The sequence below is a fragment of the Pinus tabuliformis genome, chromosome 7, assembly GCF_031772625.1.
Source record: "Pinus tabuliformis cultivar Carrire ecotype Pingquan chromosome 7, CPIR1, whole genome shotgun sequence".
Classification (NCBI taxonomy): domain Eukaryota; kingdom Viridiplantae; phylum Streptophyta; class Pinopsida; order Pinales; family Pinaceae; genus Pinus; species Pinus tabuliformis.
Genome location: NC_142293.1, coordinates 85,826,486 through 85,849,270, shown reverse-complemented (window position 1 = coordinate 85,849,270; position 22,785 = coordinate 85,826,486). Strand labels below are relative to the sequence as shown.

Here is a 22,785-nt window from a genome sequence, read left to right as displayed (position 1 = left end):
AATCTAATTTTAAACGCCTCTATGTGCCATGGATCAGAGTCCTGATGAATCTTATTTGAGTTGTTTTTTGGATGAGACAAGTCGCATGATAAAGCATGGATTGTTGCTCAGGGGCCATAATTTTGAGAAAAGTTGTAAAGCTTTAAGGAAAACTGCATGGATTGTTGCTCAGGAGCCATAATTTTGAGAAAAGTTGTAAAGCTTTAAGGAAAACTGTATATAGTTATGTGACCAATTTTATGTGATTTTGATCAAGTATGGATTTTTATGTGATTTTTGATGAAGTTTGGCTTTTATTTAGGAGCTATAATTTTCAGAAGAGTTGGAAGAGTGGGAGAATAAAGTTAAATAGTTTTTATAAAATAATGTTAGAAAAATTATATCAATATCAAATTCAAAAGTATAGAATATTTTTTAGCTATAAAAAATTAGAAAAATTAAATAAAATATGTTAAAATAATTAAAAAGATGGTTTTTTTTAATATATGTATAGATAATTCTTTTGATGTATGATTCTCAAAGTATTTTTTTTGTCAAAAAGAGATGAAAGACTAAAATAAATTAAAAAGTTAGCATATATGAAATAGTATGGGTATGACTCAATTGTTGGCATGAAGATAGTACATGGTAATATGTATTTTCAGCATAGAAAGAAATGCATAAGAATTAAGAATACAATGTGTGGATAGAGTTTACATGAATATGATGATGTTAAAACATGCAAGAGCATAAAATATGGTAAAAAAAATAACATATTGGAAGGTGTGATGATGAGTATGTGAGGTAGTAAGGAAAAATATATAATGTGAGATAGCATGTAGAAGATGATGGAAGGTCGTGGTACTAATAAAAATAAGGGGGTAGTATGGAAAAATATATAATGTGTGATAGCATGTAGAAGATGATGGAAGGTGGCGGTACTAATATTTATTTATTTATTTTTTCTAGGAGAAAAAATAGAACTTTTTATTAAGACAATAAAAAGTTACATAGTATATGCACTTAAGCATTCTGAATATTGTATGTTTATCAACTAAACATAGAGTGTTAAGCTAAGCTTGTAAGCAAAACAATTACTTTCCCATCTCAAGATGTGCAAAACAAAAGCACTGATTCAAATAATCGGGCCTTCTCTAATGAGGAAAACAACCCAAACAGGAAAATGATCAACCACATTCTGCTAAGTTGTTTCCACTATTTTAAAGTCTAAAATCAAAAACAAAAACCAAAAGTATGATAGTCTAGATATACACCATATTAATAGAAACCAAGTGCTTTGTGATAAAAAACCAAAGATACAAAAATACAAAACCCGATGGCAGGACATACACTGCTATGAGCTTTAAAGCACAAAGGGAGGTTGATACGACACACGAATCACTTCATTTTCTATATCTTTAATGCTCCAACTGTCCATAACCTGTTGCATACCCTCCTTAGATAGGAGGTCTGCTATTGAGTTTCGTTCCCTATAAATATGGCACACAGTAATAGAGTTAAAAAGTTGTTTAAGGTTTATGGCTTCTTCTAACAAAGGAGATAATATATAGTTTTGACATCTGTTCTCTCCATTAAACCATTTGATGACATTCTGACAGTCACCGAAAATCTGAACTGATCTAATTCCCAGGTGTGTAAGCCAACACAGAAGGAGTTTTAAGGTTTGAAGTTCGACATAGTTGTTTGTTCCTGCTCCTAGCCCCACCGAGGCTTTTAAGCATCTGTGTGCATTAATATGAATTACAATTCTTGCCCCACACATATTCCTTTGATCAGAAGCCTCGTTGAAATAAGTCCAGGAAATATCACCCCTAATCTATTCCTCCCTATTCCCCCTAATATTTGATTTTGGAACTGGTACACGTATACTTTCATAAATGGCAGCGCATTCAATCACAATGTGTTCATGTGATGGGCTCTGATCCTTGAAGATCCTCTTGTTTCAGGCCAACCAAGTACCCCATGCTATTATTAGGGGTATATTTCACAGAGTTTCCTCTGGTGTGTCCATCCACCAATTTTGCCACACCTCCCTAATATTTTCTCTGTCTCATCTCTGGGATTTCTTTATCAACCTCAGAGTCTCTAGCCATACTTCTCTGTTGAAAGGACACTTAAAAATAGATGTTGAGTTGATTCTTCGGCTTTTCTGCACAAGGAGCGCCAACCAAGTCCCATTTTTGATCTCTTCTGGAGATTATCCCATGTTGGAACCTTGTTCCTTAGTAAGCACCAGAAAATCATTCTTGCTTTTGCTGGACATTTGAGTTTCCAGATAAGCTTTGCCCACCACTTCAGAGTTTCCCGTCCCTTCTTAGACATAAGGTAGTTATATCCAAATTTTGGAGAGTAAGTTCATCTGGGAGCATGTGCCCAACGCAAAGTGTCTGGTCTGTTTCTAAGACGTACATTTGATCTCTGAGGTTCCTTGGTAAAGTGTTGCCATTCCTCCTCCCATTGGGGGTCAAGGTTTAAATCTCCTCCAGATAACCATGCTTGGTGCTAAATTGTCGAATGCCCAACCTTCTCTCTCTAACTCAAATAAAAAAATCCTCTTCTTTCCAATTGGTCGATGATGCCCGGGGAGAGGGAAAACCCTCCGTCACAGCCCACCCATGGGCCTTGCCACTCTTACTTGCTCTCCATTACCCACCTCCCAGGAGAGCCCTTGTTCAATTATCTTGATTGAGTCCAGAGTTGCCTTCATACCACGGATGCTTGTGAGTTTTTCTTGTCCGGCTTTCTAATAAAAATAAGTTAAATAGCTAGGCATAAATTTTAATAACTGAATTATGATCCAAAAGGACATATAAGAAAACGAAGAGATGGGAGAACAAACAAAAAATATAGAATGGAAGATGTGGATTCATACCTAAGCATAAATAATAGGAAAGACATCATTGGTAGCTTAGCCTATAAAATGAATTAATTCCAAGGTAAAACCAAATCTAGACTGTTAGAATTTCAACCAAAGGATGAAAAAAATTAGTTCAAATCTCATGGGAAGTTATATTTATATATTTTGTTCACCTTTAATAGTAGTTTCAATAGATCATTGCCCCATGATTAAGTGTTAATATCATATTGTTCCATGAATCAATATTTAGACCACTAAGTTGTAGTTCAACACAACATAGAAGCTAATGAGAAATGGGCACATCATGCACCCAATTACAAAATCTACTATCAAAATGGGATGACCTCTAGGAGAGTGAGGATTGTGTTAGTGTCATATATTATAGTAGTAAAAAACAAGTTTAGTCTTTTAAACTTATTTTGGTAGATGTACAAATGTTTTGCTATGATCTCTTAGAGATCAAGTTATTAGTCTTTGTGAATGTAAAATTATATTATTGATGTAATTATGTTAGAATTGTGTGACTGATAATGTAAAGATAGTCATTGATTCCCTAAAGATTGAGTCAAGTGAGTCTAGAGTCAATGTTTCATGCAAAATCATGAGTGATGTCATAGTGAGTCTTCTTTTTTCATCATTGGCACAAATTAGTGGGGTCAGTTAAGTTGTCAAATCAAATTTGTGCTATGACATCACCCTCCAGTACAACAGTTATGACACGTGCTCCACATCTGTTAATTTAGAAGGGACAACAAACTAGATGTTGGAGTAAGATGGTGTTAAAGTTGAGAGGAATTGTGATTTCCATAGATTATATGAAACTATAACTGAGCAATTGAAAAATATAAGATAGAAAAAATAGAATGGATAGGTCTATACATAATATTTCTACAACATAGTGGTTCACTAATGGTTATTAAGAGGACAAAGACCAACAAGTTTCAAGCTATGATAATGAACTCATATTTTTCACTCAAAATATAATTTAATTTGCATAGAAAACATTCAATAGTGGAAGAGTATTTGTTTGCACTAAATGTAATGCTAGTAGAAGAAATTTAATGGAGGATACAATGTTAGAAGCTAAGGTAAAGGGTAAATTTAATATAGAAGGTGGAAAATATGTCTAAAGAAAAATTTGTGAAGCCTAATGAAAATGTTGTAATATGAAATTACAATGGTCGGGGATTTTTCTCAAGGAAGTGGAATAAGATATGATGAATATAGACAAAAAAAATTTATTACTATCCATTTTAGAAAGGGCATAGGAGAAATAAGAAGTACAAAAGGTATGATGGTATGGGGTAGTTAATAGTTTTTTATATGAAAGGAAATGAAAATTTTAAAACTTTAACATAGTTATGACATGGATAACATATGAATAAAGATGATGAAATGTGAAATATTGTAACATAATAATGCAAATTAAATAATGTGATAATGGATGCACAAGGTAGAGTAGAAGATTGACATATATAGAGATGGGGAGAAGAGGGAATATGAAAGGTCATGAAATAAAGAAAATGAAGTTGAAGATCTAAAAGCATCTTTAAAAAATTAAATGAGATCTAAATAAATATACAAGAAGTTATTGTAGAGTCAGAGGGGTTAATGAAGAGAAAAAGAAAAAATCACAAAACAATCAAAAGACTTAAATAGTAGAATATATCAATAGGTTAATTGAACACATAATTTGGAATAGAGAGAGCCAAATGTAATGGTTTTTGGGCAAAAAGGGGGGACACAATTGAAAGTTTCTACTCTTACATTACATATATTAATAATCCATTGCCACATATTATGTGTTGGTTTTTAATTATTATATGTAAATGAACGTTTAAATGTGTGATAGTTCACATTCCTTTGTAAAACCAATATAAGGTGGTCGTACAAAATTTGGCAAGAATTAGCCATAACGCACTCACGAGGCTTAACACAATGAACCTCTAACATAGCACATGCATTTGTGGCATACTAAACAATACCATTAATTTAACTACATATTAGAAAATACCTCTAAAAATCATTTTACCCCTATTATATGCTCAATATGTTATGCCTTTTTTTCCTCAATGTATATCCACCAATATAAATGAACATGGTATGATATTGCTGCCTAGTTAAACCCCATAAACACACTCTTGATTGTGTTGCATTCCTCTATCTCATCATATATGAAAAATTTCACCATTCAAAATAAAAGATCAAATAATATTTCATACAATGAAAATTTTTCCTAAACAAGAAAATAGAAAGTAAATAACATCAACCATTTACTTTAATCTGAAAATGAATATATCATTTTAAAATATATTAAAATACTAATATTTTTTATAACTTACTTAAAAATCTATGTTAAAGAAAAATGAAGCACAAACTAAAACAATACCTGGTCCAAATTAGAATGAGTCTGGCCTAATAAAAAAAATACAGTATGAGTTAAAAAAAAATTAGCAAATCCAAATAACAATGGGTGTCCCGTAATTTAAAAAAAAAACAGTTTCATGAATTAATTATACTGTCAAAACTTATATAAAAGGAGACATGAATGAGATAAGAAAGATACCTTAGTCCAAGTTATATTGATCCTCCCAAAAGAAAGCTGCATGAATTGGGGTTTGAGCTAAGAAGGGTACCTACTAAGTCCAAATTATAGTGGGCCTCCACAATAAGAAGAAAGCCCATGAATTGGTTTACCACCCAAACATGATAAAAGGTAGGGTGTATCTGGTGCAAAAAGGAGGGATTTATCCGGTGCAAAATGTATTGGTTAGGTGATGTTAAATCATGTGTGTGTCTATGTTGTCAAAAGTTATAGGTAAGTAACTAACACAACGTGGAGGCCCATATGAACACCGGTGCCAAAAGCATTGTATGATCTATCATCTACGATTTGAAAAAATTTCCAGATTGAAACAAAATATGCAGTGAACTCTATGGATAATAAAGCATGATATTCTAAAATTTTATAAAACCTTTAAACCTTTAAAGTCACCAAACACAAGATTTTGCAAGAAGGGAGCCACATACCTCTGGCACATTCAATTCTCAAGATCAACTCACTGTATCTATAAAATATCTGACAGCAGTAAGATGAACCAGCACCATATAGATGAATAAAATGAGAACAAAAGTTCGATTGGATAATTAAATTTCAACAATAATATAATAAGGATGATGCATTCTGCACCATATTAATAAATGAAATCACAACCAATATCAAGAACAAAAATATGTTGGTTTTGCAGGATGATGATCAAGTGAAACTCCAAAGTGAACACATAAAATCCTGATCATGGTCATTGTAGTCCTCCATCCAATTGTTGAAGGAGGCTGCTGGTGGGGGGTCAAAAGATGATAGCTCCAATGCAGCGTCACAGTCATGGTGAATCTGGTTGAAACTGCCGAAGTGGGGATCGATCCAGGCCGACGAAGAGGAAGTAGCTTGAGAATACTCATGCCCATCAATGGATGTGGCCGCAGAAGACTCTTCTTTAGTTTCTGTCTGATCCTTGGAAGCTCCCATTAACAGAGGAGCATTATCAGTATTTCTAGCTGTGCTTCTATTACCGCATTCTGCAATATTATTGGCATGCCGGTCTGCAATATCCTTGATGTTCACTGGCGTTCTATTGGCCGCAGATGCTGCTATTCTCTGAATCGACCGCGGCGAAATGGCGAGCTGTCGGCCTAGGTCAACATCGAGATCGATAAGTAGGTCAGCCGAATCGGGGAAGTTTAAGGAAGCCGACCTGCCCTTCAGACACAAGAGTGCAGCGTCGTAAGCACGGGCAGCAGCCTCCGGGGTGGAGTAGGATCCCAACCAAATACGGGTTTTCTGGGTGGGAGCCCTAATCTCTGAAACCCACGAACCCCAGCTTCTCATTCTCACGCCCTTGAACGGTTTCTTCGACAGCGACATCTGATCTTTGTTGCGCCCAGATCTAACCATTTTATATCAAAATCAAGAACATCAAAAGTACCCAGAAATGAATCTGTCATCAATTGAGAAAGTTTACAAAATCCCTTGATTGCCAATATCTCACAGCAAGCTGTTGGTTTTGGCAAAAACCTATGAGCCCAGCAGAGAGAAAGTCCATAATATAATGGCCAGACTGAATATGTAGTTTGTTGTTGGAATGGCAATGAGGTGTTGTGCAGGTCTTGCACGGGTCTTACTCTTGATCTATGCAGCTTCCTCCTCGTGAGCTGTGTGTGGATTTGTGAAATCTGATCTGGGGATTCACACAGAAAACAGTCAACCTTTGAGCTGTCTATGTCTGACAAAACGCGTTTGTTTGTTCCAATACAAATACAAACCCAAACCCTTGGTTCTCGATCAAACATCTCGGTACCAGCACCCTTATTTTGCCCAACGAAACCTCCTTAAATATATATCCAGACTGCATTACTATCGTCACCAATATCAGTAAGCAACGTTGGTTTTGGTTTTTATAATGTTTGATTAAAAGAGTACCATATTCTTGTTTGACAGCCAGGGATATTTAATGCTTTACTTTTACCCATGTCGGCTCTGGTTTCCAAGAAGCTTCAATTATGACCTCACAGTACAGTGAAGGTTTCCATTTTTCTATATTACTTGGAGTTATCACCTCCTAGGATATACCCAACCAGTAATATAAAAATATCTTTATAAATTATGTTGTACCTTTTCACATGGTTCCGTACTTTGTCGAGGTGTGAATTAATTGCCTCAGGTTCAATACTTGTGATCTACTTTCAGTTGGAGTCTAGGATTCCCTTAACTGGATGCTACATTGTTAACTATTCTAATGCCTTTGAATATTTGGACTGAGCTTCCAATTGGAGGATAGGATTCCCACCTTTATATCTTGTTTTCATTTTCTTTCTCGTGAAAGCTCAAAAATGGAAAGGAATTTCATTTTCTTTCTCGTGAAAGCTCAAAAATGGAAATTTCCTTTCCATGGGACAAAATATCATGGCACAGATCGATATTGAGCTTTTTCAAGTTTTAAAATGTCTCGGAACTTGATATTTAGGTAATTTACTCAATTTTTAATAATTTCATTTATTAAAATCAAGTTGTTGCTAATTAAGTCATTCATTATAATTTATTTTTTAACAATTTTTTTTGGTGGTTGTTTATTGGGGTGACAAATTTTTTTGGATGGTCAAAAGTCACTGGAATTAGATAAAAAAAAAATTTCAAAAATATGGAAGTAGTAGTGTTTGAATCGTATTTTTGATGGTGGAAATATATTCAACACCATTTAAAACCCTTTAGACACCCAAAATCCTGAAATTTAATCATTATAACCTAGATTTACAAAAAAATCTGCCAAATTTTATCAAAATCTTACCAGAATTTCTATAATTTTCCAAACAAATTTGAAACCGTATTAGCTATGATTTTCTTATAATTTCGAATAATACATCTATCTTCTAACAATTTTTGACTAAGAATCTTATGGCTTGAAATAATACATTTGTCTTCTAACAATTTCTTATGACTTAGAATAGTACATTTAGGTGATGCTTTCCAAAGTGAATAAGTAAAATAATTAACTCACTTGAGTATAGCTCTCTCTATTTAATAATGCGTTTTTTCATGGAGTTAAATTTACTTACTTCATTTGCCAAACTTTATATGCTCACGCATGTAATAATTGCAACGATGTAGAAATGTTTAGAAATGTTTATTCAACCCAAATCATAAATTATTTTACTTTTTATATAGAGATAAAAGAATAATATTAGAAAATAAAATCATATATATTGATTTATTTAAATTCAAGGGAATTTATTTTGTAATTGGTTGATATGTTAATAGGTTTAATCTATATAATTGGACTTGGAGTATGCCCTAAAACTGATTGTGCTTCACTAAGAGATCATCTTCCTCGGGCGTAAGGAAACAAGTTAACGACCCAAGACCTAAACGCATCTGGTAGGAATGAAAGCATGTCCCCGCACGAACCTCCAGCCGGTTATTCCAGGTGGCGTGATTTTCCATGGATAACAGTGATGAGTCAGTGTGCATTCGTGGATAACAACCAGAGATGGTTGTCCTCACTGCTGGTTTGACAATCGCGTTATGATCGGTTTTCCCACCTTGTGAAAAGGTTTAATGTATATAATTTAGTAGATATGTATATTGATTTGGTAACTAGTCATCAATTTATATAAGACTAAGATTTGTTTATATATTTCAAGTCTCACTAGCACAATCAGTTGAGGATGGGCCTCGTTACCAAGGCGACCCAAGTCAAACCTCATAGGGGGTGGTTGTGCCCTGTGCTACAGGGATGAGACATGCTAAAAATACAGTCAGTTAAGGGTTGGTGTAGCCCAGGCTGAGTGCGATTTCCAAGTGACTTTGATAGATTAGATGCCCTTGGGTCGTGGCTCTTCGAGCCACAAGTTAGCCTAGAAGATCACAAACAACTTGAGAAAAAAAAAAAATTGTTCATATATGTCAAGGGATCTTAGCACGAGTGATTTAGTGAACAATTTGTTTCCTCATTTGTGTGGGTTCAAGTCTCCGGAGACATGCTGTAGCTAGCATGTTTGTGGCATTTATGAAATAGTTGTATTTGGTGTAATAGTGGTAGTTGATCTTTCAAAATGATCAATTCCTTAGAAATTATCAGTCCAAGTTATAAAAAAAATCAATTGTCTATATACTAACTCCCCTCTTTAAGCGGAACATAGGGAATAAATAAAAGAAAAAAAAATGAGTCTTTGATAAAAAAATCTTGCTAGGGTATCTAAATACAAAACTTTTGCCGAGGAAAGAACACAAAACATGTGCAATTGAGAAAAACAACATAAAATGTGTATTTGTATGGATGCCAATCCATTTCATCAAAATGCATGGGTTGTTGGTCACTAAAACCCCTAAGTCAAAATAGTAATTGGTCCTATGTATGAAGCTCACTATGAAGAAAATTTGATCTCAAACGAAATGGTGAATGAGAACAAATCACTCAAAGAAGCATTGCATTCTATCTCCCAAAAAAGGATGAATCTGGTGGACATAGATGATGGCTATGAAGGTCACAGATGTAGTGAAAAAAAAGAGGTATGAAGTGAATGTGGTGATGATGTCAAAAAACCTAAGCAAGAAATGCTCTAAAGTTGCTAGCTACAATTGTTACAAGACATGGTTGTGCATGAGTACCATTGGAATTATGATTATACTGAGGGGAGGGGAGGGGTGAATTAGTATAATGGTCAATTTTAACTAATTAAAATATATTAATGCATGTACAATGTCAATCACATCAACAACACAAGAATACTCTAAATATGCATGAAACTTATTTTATTATAAATGATCTTATAGGCACGAACCTACTATTATATTGATTTACTAGCACCGACCATAAGGAGACACCAATACCCTGAAAATATTTGTTGGCACCAACCAAAAGGAGACACCAAGCCCCTGAAATGATTTATTGGCACCAGCTAGTAGATACCAATCCCCTGAAATGATTTACTATGATCAACTAAAAGGAGACACCAATCCCCTAAATTGATTTACTGGCACCAACCAAAAGGAGATATCGGTCCTTTGAGATGACACAATTATGTGTTATGCCCTACACACTCTTGTACAAGGTAGGAAATATGTTCTCTTGCACATTACACTATGTTCTTGTACTTCACAACCCTATTTTTAGAATCAAGATAACATTCTTGCACACTGCAACTAGCATGACACTTACATATTTTACAATGTTTATCCGCACTCAGATTAAATAACTTCCATGTCTAGGTCACATGTCTTCCTTAGACATCATGCTCAAATATCTACTGCATTTGATCCCATAGAACTCAGACTCATTGATTCTTCTTCTATGTACTTTATTGACACACAATTAAACACATTCTCATCTTCAAACCCCTCCAGCTTAAGTTATTTATACCACATTATGTCAACGCAGACCTGATCAACATGACATAGAGATTAAATTTGAATGACTTAGATTATTTTCTATTTTCATGGATGGATATTTGGTTCGAATGATCAAATATTTCTTTTTTTCATGGTTATTTAGCCTCCAGGGCTAAACCCTAAAGCATATGTGACCAGATGTCATGACTATGTTTAAGAATATTTTAGCAAATTCAGGATCTAGGTCCACTTGAGCATAACTGATACCAAACATTAAAATATCTTATTTTCCCGTATTACTTTTGTGTGTAAAGTGGGCTCCCTTTAATCCTCTTTGTCTCTTCGAAGACATGTTGGAACCAAGCTTTATGACCCAGGGCAAACCCAAATGACATTTACTAATATTTCTATAATGTGTGATCTGTATATCCGGGATTCCAACTTTGCTTTTATGGTGCAACTTTGTCTAAACCCCACATGAAATGGAGAACGGATATAATTTTATTTCCTCTACATGGAACCTTGACCATCCCTATGCTTCACTTGAATCTAGAATCTGATCCATTTTCTAATGACCACACTAGTTTCAAACTTGGATTACTAGATGCCCAAATGCCTTTTCTTTCAATGTGGAACCTTGAAAAAATGGAATGTTTCTTTAAATACCTCCATTGAATCTAAAATATGTATCAAATGCTTTCACTTAGTGTACTTCAGGATGGTTAGATGCCTAGATGGCTTTTCATTTAATTTTTAGTGCAAAACCTTGAATAAATGAAACCATTCTTCAACTATCTTTGTTGAATATGGAATCTAGGTTGATCTGTCATTAATTTTACCTCAACACACTCTTGTATGGTTGGATAAATGAATTAATTTTTGGCTCTAAAACAAGACCATAATTAGCCATGTTAGTTTCCATATCACCTACCAAGTCAGCATTTATATTGAACTCAAGCTTTCCATGCTTCTTGATGTTGACTTGTACTTGCCATGTGTCAAGTGCCAATCATCTCACTGGTTGGCCAAAATTCCAATCTAACTTGCCACATGTATTTCCCTAACACGTCCATGTCATTTGTCTTGCCACATAACCTCCCCATGGCACCACCTATCAGCATCGTCACTTGTGCCATGTAGTTGAGCCAAAATCTAGGTATATGGTTATTCGACTCTGACTTTACACTGCTACTTGTAGCCTGGATATTTTATTTCATCCGTATATCTACCCTGATTCAGATTCATCCAATTCTTTTTCATCTGATAAGGACACCCAACTATACTAAAGGGCCAAATATAATATTACAACTAGATTTATACCCAGATCTTGATTCATCCAGATTTATTTTATATTCATCAGGAAGAATATGAAGAGGCTCCTATTTCTTTAATAGGCCAAGGCTACCCCTAAAGAAAACATATCCTTATCATGTCAACACTTTGGACATTAATGACTACACCTTTGACATCAATGACAACACAGACAACAATCTCCCAGTTGTCATTGATGGAAACAATGCCATATGTCATTTAGTGATTAATGTACTTCAGCTAGGAACTCCCCCTATCTTTTTGTGAATTGTTCTTCTCTTAATGTATGCTTATTCTCCCCCTTTGAAATAAATGGAAATGGGTATAGGCTCCCCCTATATTGTTGATGCATACTCTTTCCTTGAATTGCCATTGTCACCAACATATTTCTTATCAGAAATTAATGGACCACTCTTCCTTATGAGGAAGAGATTACACCCATCTTTTGCCTAGGATATTCAAAACTTTTTCTAGGAGGGTGTTTGGTAAATATTTCTATAATTTTCTCTTTTTTTGGAATGTATTCTAGCCTCACAGTGTGTTCAACAACTTGTTCTCTGTGAAAAAGATATTTGATAAGAATATGCTTTGTCTTAGAGTGCATAACAAGGTTTTTAGAGATATAGACAGCATTAGTGTTGTCACACAAGATGGGCATAGTTTGATCACCATCTCCTTGAAGATCCTTGAGATTTTTCTTCATCCATAGGATGTGAGTGCAATCTGATGTTACTGCAATTTATTCTTCCTCAGTTGTGGATAGAGAAATTGATCAGGTGCTCAAAATTCAAAGTTGTCATATTGGTGTGAAACCTGGACGACTACGTAGTGCTCATCATCCTGAATCAGGCACAACTCGTTTCGCGCAAAACGGACCCCGTATGACTCCATAAACGAGTTCTATTCACTTTCCCAAATAGGCAAATTAAAAAAAAGGACAGCCCAGTCAGCAGTCCACACTGTTGACGTGGCACTGACTGGGCAGGGTATGTGTATGTTGACTTAATCAATGGGCTCCTTCGACGAATGGGGTGCTGACAAGTGGTGTTTCAGTAGTGGGTGCAATTGGCACAATTTCATTGGTTGGAGTGATGGCCAACCGCAGGTTGACATGTGGCCCAGTCAGAGGCCTCCACATGGCAGCCTGGGAGGCCACCAAAAGTTTGGCTATAGTCCGAGGGGAGGTAGCAAGGGTCGAACCCATGACCTCCCAACATTAACACAAAGGCTTTACCAACACACCATGCGCGTGGTTCTTAACAACATATGATGGCACATTATATTTAAATGACATTGTCATGGAGTTCGGGCGAACGGTCACCTGTGTGGGCCAGCCGACATAGTTATAAAACCACCCCATGTGAACATCGCTACTGTAACGACCAAGTGTTATCTAACCGCCGAAGGAAAGGGGACAGTGCTGGGGGTTATCCCCTAGGCGCATGGCCCCCCATATGACCCTATTTTCCACATTTTTAGGCCTTAATGACCAAAGTAACCGTTTGACAAATCCGCCCGGATTTAGGCAGATTTGATGTCCTGTTAGCAGAAATCTGGGTGAAAATGAGGGTTCGGTGCAGGATTTTGGGCAATATGTGGAGCAAATAGTAGAGAAACTAGGAGAGGTCATAACTTCTCTAGTTTTCAACCAAACTGAGTGTAGAAAGAGGCTAGGTATCCATTTTTGGAGATTATGGACTCACTGGAGCAAGTTACATAAGCATTTGAACATTGTAAGCACATCTTTTTACACATTTTGAGCATAATAGAGAGACTCAATCCATTGGAAGCTGGACCAAGGAGACATAGCCCAGGAGGGGTGAATTCCTTCATCATGTTCCTGTTGTGATGTGTTGTTGATGATATTCTGTACATTTATATGTTTTTTTTCAGTTTCTTATTTATGTTAAAATTTCTCATAAAACTAACATAAAAACTCATTTTCACTTGCAATAAACTCATGAATCCTTAAGCACATGAATAACATTTTGTTTATAATATGAGGAAGATCTTAGCATAGCAAAACTAATATTCTTAATCAGATCATTTTGGTATCAGAGTTCTAGGTTTTCTTTGTGAAAGAAGGATTTAACTGTTTGCAAGTTTATGTCATGCTTATAATGTTAAAACTCAAAAGAGGAGAAGGGAAGCTAGTTGAAAGCCCTGAAGTTAGGTCAAGGGGAAGGAGGGCAAGGTTGCATCACGTCTCATGAAGGAGAATATCCAAACATGGTAGAAGATGAGAAGGTCTTCAAGAAGGCTTTCTTTGATATGACAGAGATGGTGAATGTCTTCTATGAAGAGAGGAATACTAGGTTGCAGGGTGGAAGCTCCAAACCCCCCAAAGGAGAAGGTTCTTCATGAGGAGGTAATGTAAATGGAGGTAAAACTCTACCCTCTCCACCCTCTTCTTCATCTTCTTCTTCACATGCATCTTCACCCTCTTCCACTAACACATCCCTTACTCATACTCATCAACATACCTCAAAAGGAATTGGTAAATCACCCTTATTAAAACCACATTAAAACTTGATGTTAAATTTGAGCTGCCCATGTATAATGGTGAAGTGAATGCAAAGAAGCTTGATAATTCGATTTGTCAGTTGGAGGTCTATTGCAAAATTCAAAACCTTCAAGAGGATGACATAAAGATTCAGTTAGCTTCCTTGAGAATGGAAGTTGCAACACTAGTATGGTGGGAATCAAAGACATAAGAGGAGATAAAAAAACACAGTAAGATAGATAGATTTTCTGTCATAGAGATACGGGCTGCCCAAGACTATACCACATATGTCTAATGGCACAACATCAAGTTCCACTTCATCTATGAAATTTTCAGTAATGGCGAATTTTAGTTTACTCTTTCTAGTAACCTACAATTGTGCATTGTCACACACCCATCCAAGTGGATATGGTTTATGATGTGGAATGCTTTCCAAGTTTAAATTTTTCACAATGTTTTCAGAGATAAGATTGGCTTGAGAGCCACTGTCGATGATCTAGCTAGATATTCAGACACAATGGCATGGAAAAGCTCAAAATTTAAAGTGGCATAAAGGAAAGTATCTTGACATCAGATCGAAGTTCTCGTCACCCTGATTCCAATGGTGTGAACGACACTCCAATCTGAGTCCAGATGATGAAGTTATCGCAAAAAGACTATGCCTTTGTCCCTTTGAAAAAGGAGGCATTTCTTCAAAAAAATGGGTTTTAAGCCTTTAAAAGGAAAATCACAATCGAAGGAGTCCAAAAGGCGGACTTAAGGCCAGGTGGAAGGAACCTCTGATCAACGACATGTGATTTCAGTGTTAGTGATCGGCATCGGCGGATTGGGTCAGCACCGTGCAAGGTATAATACCAGGACCCTTGGGCTGTAGCGATGTGATATGCTGATAGCGATAAGTCGATATCGCGATAAGTGGATTGGCGTATCGGCGATCGAAGGATCGATGTATTGGCGGTCGACATAACCAAAGGGAAGACCCTTGGGGCTGTTGCGATAGAGGGCCGGACCCGATGGGTTTATAGACCCAATTTTGTAAAATTTGAAGTCCGACTTTTAAGCCTTGTGGTCGAAATTTTCAATGTTTCTATGTATTATCGCTTTTAATAGAAAAAGGCCTATTTTCGAGGTTTTGTTGCACCTGCCGATCCTTCCATTGGAAGGGATTCTATTATGAACAAACCGACCTTGATTTAAGCGCGCTGGTAGCAAAAAACAAACGTGTTATAAAAACACGATACAGGCAGAGCTGCAGGGGGGATGGCTGGGCTAGACAGAGTCGAGAAGTTCCCCAGGGAAGCATAAAATCCAGAGAGCTTGAAAGCCAGAGCGTCGCAGAGCCACAGAGCCACAGAGCTTGATGGAGGCAAAATTATAAAACTCCTTTTTGTGACTGATGATTGTATTTCTCTTTCTGATGCCATTTAATGAATGAAGGCCTCCCCATTGATCGAGCAGGGCCTAGAGACGTAGTCCAAGTTGGATGAACTCCATTATCAAGTCTTGTTGTCTTCTTCTTTCATGCTTTTATGTGTTTCTTCTTCTCATGGGAACATTAGATTTCTATGGTAGCTGCAAATTTCTACATGTGATTCTTTAATACATCTATAAGAAAAGGATCCCTGGATCAAGTGATATCAGAGCAGGTCTTTTTAGATGTGAATTGCATGTTTGTATGCTAACAAGAAACAGGCTCCGAAGAGGTGAAGGGGAACTAGAGCCTTTCGATCCTGAAGTAGGGCGTGCACATCGAAGGAGAGACATGGCAGAAGACGAGGCTCGTCTTGAAGAGGAAGTAAACTTCCGCAAGACCTTCTATACAATGGCAGATCGTGTTGAGAAGCTGTTCTCAAGACTTGAAAAACTTGAAAGTGCAGAGAAAAGAACTCCAGAAGGACAAGGTTTGGTACACGAAGATGATGGAGGAGATCCACCTCCTTCTTCTTCCATGAGTGAAAGTTCTTCTTCCTCCCATCACCATAATCACAGAAATCCCAGGGATGCATATAAGAAACCCTTCATTAAATTAGATGTTAAATTTGATATTCCCATGTTTAATGGTGAAAGTAATGCAGAGAAGTTTAATAATTGGATTAGGCAAATTGAGGTCTACTGCAGGATTCAATAGATCGTCGAGGATGAGGCAAAGATTCAGCTGGCCTCTTTACGGCTGAGAAGCACTGCTCTCATTTGGTGGGAGAGAAAATTGCAGAGCAATAATAATGTGGGTCACCTCTTTTCCTCATGGCCTGATTTTATTTCTGCATTAAAGGAACAGTTTTATCCCTTGGGATACAAGTAAAAAGATTTAATGAATTGGTAGTATTTAAGGCAAGGCAAAGGTCAGGGTGTCCAGAGTCTTATAGAGGAATTTAGAAAGCAAGCACTTAATTTGGGTATTGCACTTGATACACCTGAAGTAATAACTAAGTACATTGGATCGCTACATAGTTACATCAGGCATTCATTATTATTGTTTGAACCTACTACCATTGACTCGGCCAGTGTAAAGGCCATTCATCTGGAAAATAGGGGAACACATGGACAAGATGACCACTCAAAGAGAGCCGTGGCAGCCAAGAGAAGGGGAGAAAAGCCCTCTTGCACACATTGTGAGAAAGAGGGGCATGATGAAGAGAATTGTTGGAAGCTGCACCCTGAGCTGAGACCTGAGAGGAATGACAGAAAGGGGAAGCAGAAGGTCGTCGCCACTGTGCAGCAAAGCCCAGATTCCAAGTCAGAGGAAGACGAGAAGGTCACAGCTACAAGATTTGCACGGGGTAGGCCCATTGACTTGGGGTCTGACTCCGGCGATGAGACGAAGTTTGTAGCCTTTGGGATTGCCGCAGTAGGACCCATAGAGTTGGGGTCTGATTCCAGCAATGAATCGAGGATTTCCACCGACATAACACTCCTCGCAGCAGGACGCCAAGAACTTGAGGAGATCAACCACCACGCCCAAGCAGAGAATGCAGAGCTAAGGAGGCTTCTACAGGAGGCAAGGGAAGAAAACCAAAGATTATTACGCCAATTGCAAGCCAAGGACGTGGCCTTGGAAAAGCTGCAACATAGCCATCTGGAGGTAAAAAGCGATTCTTCGATTTCATATGATTTTCATGATGATGAGTTTGCTACCTTTGAAAAACATACTACAGGGATTGGATCCAAACTAATGAAGGAAATGGGATATCAAGGAAAGGGCCTCGGCATCAAAGACCAAGGCATCATAAACCCCATAAAAGTCCAGGAATTGTTGCGCCATGCAAGACTCGGATATAGCAGAAAGTAGCTGGGGGAAAGCTCCAATATAGCCAGTAACCAACCAACAACAGGTGACGAAATCCCTTCCTCATAGTCTAGCGATAGTCAAGGCTCCATGAACACTTATTGAAGGAACACCAGGGGCAAGTGCCCCAAGGAAGCCCTGAAAGTTTGGAGGAGAAAGAATCGTTGTAGCCATTGCAACAAAGAGGGACACCAACAAACCACGTGCTCGATGCTCCATGTTTTGGAAACATCGCTAGAGGAGTCTAAAGGAGAACATGTTCGATAGGTTAATCCACCCCATTCACGGCGGTTTGATTTATTAAGATGGTTCTTTTAGGGATAGTAGCTTGCTATGGCCACCATTGTAAATCATACGTTTCAAGTAAATGTAAAAAAAATAAAAATAAAAAAATATGATGGTGTGTTTCCCATCACTTCAAAGATGCAACAATGATATTTTGGCCTTTCCTTATTAGTATTTGAGGTAGTAATTACTTTTATGTAATCCTTTGCCAATGAGTGTGTGCTATGAACTCTTGGCATGGAGGGGTTGTTGAGTCATGTGTGGTGTGCATAATTGCAAGAATGTACCAGTTTCACGTGCAAGTGATTGAAAGTGTGGATTGAGACAGCATACTAAGTAAAAATGCTTTTGGGGTCCAAAAGATTTTTAGTGGGGAGGATTGATCTAGGTGGATCTTTAGACACAATGGCATGGAAAAGCTCAAAATTTAAAGTGGCAGAAAGGCAAGTATCTTGAAATCAGATTGAAGTGCTTGTCGCCCTGATTCCAATGGTGCGAATGACACTCCAATCCGAGTCCAAATGATGAATTTATCGCAGAAAGACTCTGCCTTTGTCCCTTTGAAAAAGGAGGCATTTCTTAAAAAAATGGCTTTTAAGCCTTTAAAAGGTAAATCACAATTGGAGGAGTCCAAAAGGTGGATTTAAGGCCGGGCGGAAGGAACCCCCGATCAACGACATGCCATTTTGGTGTCGGCGATCGGCATCGGCGATCGGCGTCGGCGATCAACATCGGTGATTGAATCGGTAGATCGGGTCGGCAGCGCCCAAGGTATAAGACTAGGACCCCTCGGTCGTAGCAATGTGATATGCCGATAGTGATACATTGATATCAGCAATATTGATGATCAGTGGTTGGCGATATCGGCGATTGGCAGATTGGCGTATCGGTGATCGATGGATCGACGTATTGGTAGTCGGCATAACCAAAGGGAAGACCCCCGGGGCCGTTGCGATAGCGATTTGTGATAAAGGGCTGGACCCGATGGGTTTATAGACCTAATTTGGTAAAATTTGAAGTCTGGATTTTAAGCCTTGTGGTTGGAATTTTCAATGTTTCTGTGTACTATCGCTTTTAACAGAAAAAGGCCTATTTTCAAGGTTTTGTTGCGCCCGCCGATCCTTCCATTGGAACGACTTCTTTTATGAACAAACCGACCTCGATTTAAGCGTGCTAGTAACAAAAAATAAATGTGTTATAAAACCACGATACAGGCAGAGCCGCATGAGGGATGGCTGGGCTAGACAGAGTCGAGAAGTTCCCCAGGGAAGCGTAAAAGCCAGAGCGCCGCAGAGCCACAGAACTTGATGGAGGTAGAATTATAAAACTCTTGTTTGTGACTGATGATTGTATTTTCCTTTCTGATGCCATTTAATGAATGAAACCTCCCCATTGATCGAGCAAGGCCCGAAGACGTAGTTCAAGTTGGATGAACTCCGTTATCAAGTCTTGTTGTATTCTTCTTTCATGCTTTTATGTGTTTCTTCTTCTCATGGGCACATTAGATTTCTATGGTAGCTACAAATTTCTACATGTGATTCTTTAATACATCTATAAGCAAAAGATCCTTGGATCAGTCGAAAAGTGTATCAATTTTTCTATGTTTTGAGATCACCCTTATGTGAAAATGGTTATATCCTCTTATTTTCATTTGGAGTTTCATTTTGTGAATTTGAAGTACTACTGCTAGCAATGGGTTCTTTTCCTTTCATACCCATGGTTGTGCAATTCACGGTTTCCCTCCTGAATGAGGTGGACTTGTTACCTCTACATGGAGAGTGTTTGTCAGTGCTCAAGACTTAGACAAACACATAGTCGTGGACTTTATACTTGGTCCTTCTGGTACTAATTTGGTTTCTATCAAGACTTTGGCAAACGATTCTACTGTTCCTGCCAATCCCCCTTTGCCCAATCCATTCAGACCTAAGTTATCGAGGTTGAACCCTAATGGTTTCACACTAGCCTACACTTATGTGCCTTTATCTGTAATTTACCCTATGGTGGAGTATAAGATTTCCTTACATTCTACATCAGCAGTATCAACTACCATGATATCATTTCCACCTCTTAGTGTGGCTATACCGAATCCTCTGTCCACACCTCTTCTTCTTGGGGCATTCCACGAGTTTCTTCTGATTCCTTCAAATTTCGCGAACGTTTCCATGGCCACACCATCTCCTATGTCAACCCTGGCACCTCAGCCTAATCAGTCGGTAAGTTCAAGAACCTTTACATTGCATTTTTCCCAACTAACTATTCCTGCCCCTCAGTTAGCCATGGTTACTTCTAGTAATATGTGGGGATGATCACCAGTTGTCCCTAGTCAGCCTGAAGGCAATTTCGCTTCTAGTATGTCACAAGCATGGTACACTACGCCTTTTTGAGGGGCGTCGCCTACCAATACTTTTATTGAAAGGGCTAGTTTACCTGGGGGAAACCTTGATGCTAGTATCGTTTCTCACACAAGGTATCCTCCTTATGTCAGCCCTACTGCACAGGGAGGTCCTTCTTCTAACCCTGGTTACAAACCCATTAACAGTCATGCTTTTGGGGGTCCTTTGGTCTCTGACGGTATTTACCCTAGGGGGCAACCTCCATTTACCAGTCAACCTAGCCTGCAATAGTCTTATGCCAAGGAAAGCCCTTTTCTTCACCAGCAGGTACATCACTCCACTCCTTATATGGGGGGACCACAAGGTTGGTCAAGGGGTTTAGTTAGCTCCAAAATACTTTTTTATCTTCTCTCGGTTTAGCAGATTTGGTGAAACTAACTAATGACCCCATCCATCATGATCCTTGGTGGCCACCTATGCCCACCAAATTACCGTATGATATTCCCAAGTTTGAAGGAAAGCCTAGGGAGAATTCATCCACGCATATTACCACTTTTCATTTGTGGTGTTCATCTAATTCTTTGGTGGCTAATTCTGCTAAACTTCAGCTATTCCAATGTATGTTGAATGGGGATGTCACAAAGTGGTACATTGAGTTAGATATCGCATCCTATGGTGACTTTTCATCCCTTGCTCAAACTTTCCTGACACACTTCTAGTTACCTACTCGATATGATATCGACTCTGACCTCTTGTCTAATTTCAAGAAAGATGATGCTACGTTAATCTCTGATCATATTCATGAGTGGCGTCGTCGCAAGCAGTTAGTGAGAATCAAGTTACCTGATGAGATATTACGTAAATGGTTCATTCGATCCCTCTGACCTCAAATTTCCAAGGATGTGTCTATGTTTTGAGCCAATACCAAGGAACAAGCTATTTTAGCTACCCAACAGTTGGATCTTATCTATTCACATTCGGGTAAACTTTATGAAGTGTTTCCTAATGCTCGTAAGCCTTACGTTGACCCTCCAAAACCTGTTCCTGGCCCACATGTTGATGGTGTGATTGGGTATGTCTTTGATTCTGTGATACAAATTGCTGCTGAACTTGTCTAATTGATTGTTACATCTCAATCCCCACCAAATGTGTCTAGCTCTACTAAAGAACCCCTCCCGAGCAGTCCACCGATGTTCTCACGGTGAATTTCATGCAACTGATGAACAACTAACAATCCGGTGGTAAAAAGAATAATAAGAAAAATAAACAAAAGAACCAAACTACTCAGGAGTCTCAATCCAACCCTTAAAGTTAGGGAGGGGGCACTAGTGATTTTTGTCATAAATTCAAGTCCCCCTGTAAAATTTATCAAGGTGACCACCTTACTTACGAATGCCCTCGAACGGATCAAGTCCATAGGCTTATTTCACCACCATCTACTCAACAACCTATTGTTTTGACTCATCCATTCCCTATACAACCTCAGCAACAAATGGTTTCTCAACCTTCTTGACGTCCACACGGGAGCAACGAGGGGTCATCTTCTCATCCTTCTCATAACTCATTTGTCTTCATGTGCAAGGAAGATGCCAATATGACTACGCAAGCCAAATATTACGATGTTCCTATGTCGAGTTCTCCCTCTAAGGACTCATCAACTCCACCTACGTCCACTGGAACTCTCACTTTTGATAAGCACGTGGAACCCATCTATCGCCCTCCCAAGGGTGTTCCTCAAAAGCCAACACACAACCCTTCTACCAAGGCCGCTCAACATTAAAGTATTGTCGAATATCTGGCCTAGGTTCCTTGTGCCATGTCTACCTTGGAGGTCTTGGAAAGCTATCCTCAACAACACAATGCCTTGTTGTCTGCCATTGGTGGATTTGAAATTATAACTCTATTCTCATCACTTTTAATGCTGACAAAGCCACTTTTCACCTTTCCCATCAGATTTCTTTTCAAATCATTGTTTGTATTTTCCATAGGAATATTCATCACACTTTAGTGGATGAAGGCTCTTCAAAATGTGTTATGTTTGTATCCTACTGGAAGGCTCTTGACTCTCCGGCACTCGCCACGTCCAACACGACTTTCCAAGATTTTGACGGACATAACTTTGTACCAAAGGGGGTTCTTCTGAATTTTTCCATCGAGTTAGGGGGGAAAACTATCCATGTTGATGTCGAGGTTGTCGATGCCACATTATATTAAAACCTACTCCTTGGTTGTAGTTGGTTTTGTAGGTTTTAACCTCGTACAGAAATTACTTGCATACGAATTCTAAAAAACAGAAAATAAACAATGCAAGAGCATAGCACATAAAAC

At 38.0% G+C, this 22,785-nt stretch overlaps 1 protein-coding gene across 1 annotated transcript; it reads right to left on the bottom strand.

The window, feature by feature from the left end:
• Nucleotides 1-6,063: 6,063 nt before the first annotated feature.
• Nucleotides 6,064-6,827, bottom strand: LOC149245377 (ethylene-responsive transcription factor ERF035-like). The gene has a single exon (XM_089455577.1). The coding sequence runs from the start codon at nucleotides 6,807-6,809 to the stop codon at nucleotides 6,114-6,116; it is 696 nt and encodes a 231-aa protein (XP_089311703.1). The 5' UTR covers nucleotides 6,810-6,827; the 3' UTR covers nucleotides 6,064-6,113.
• Between the last annotated feature and the right edge of the window lie 15,958 nt (nucleotides 6,828-22,785).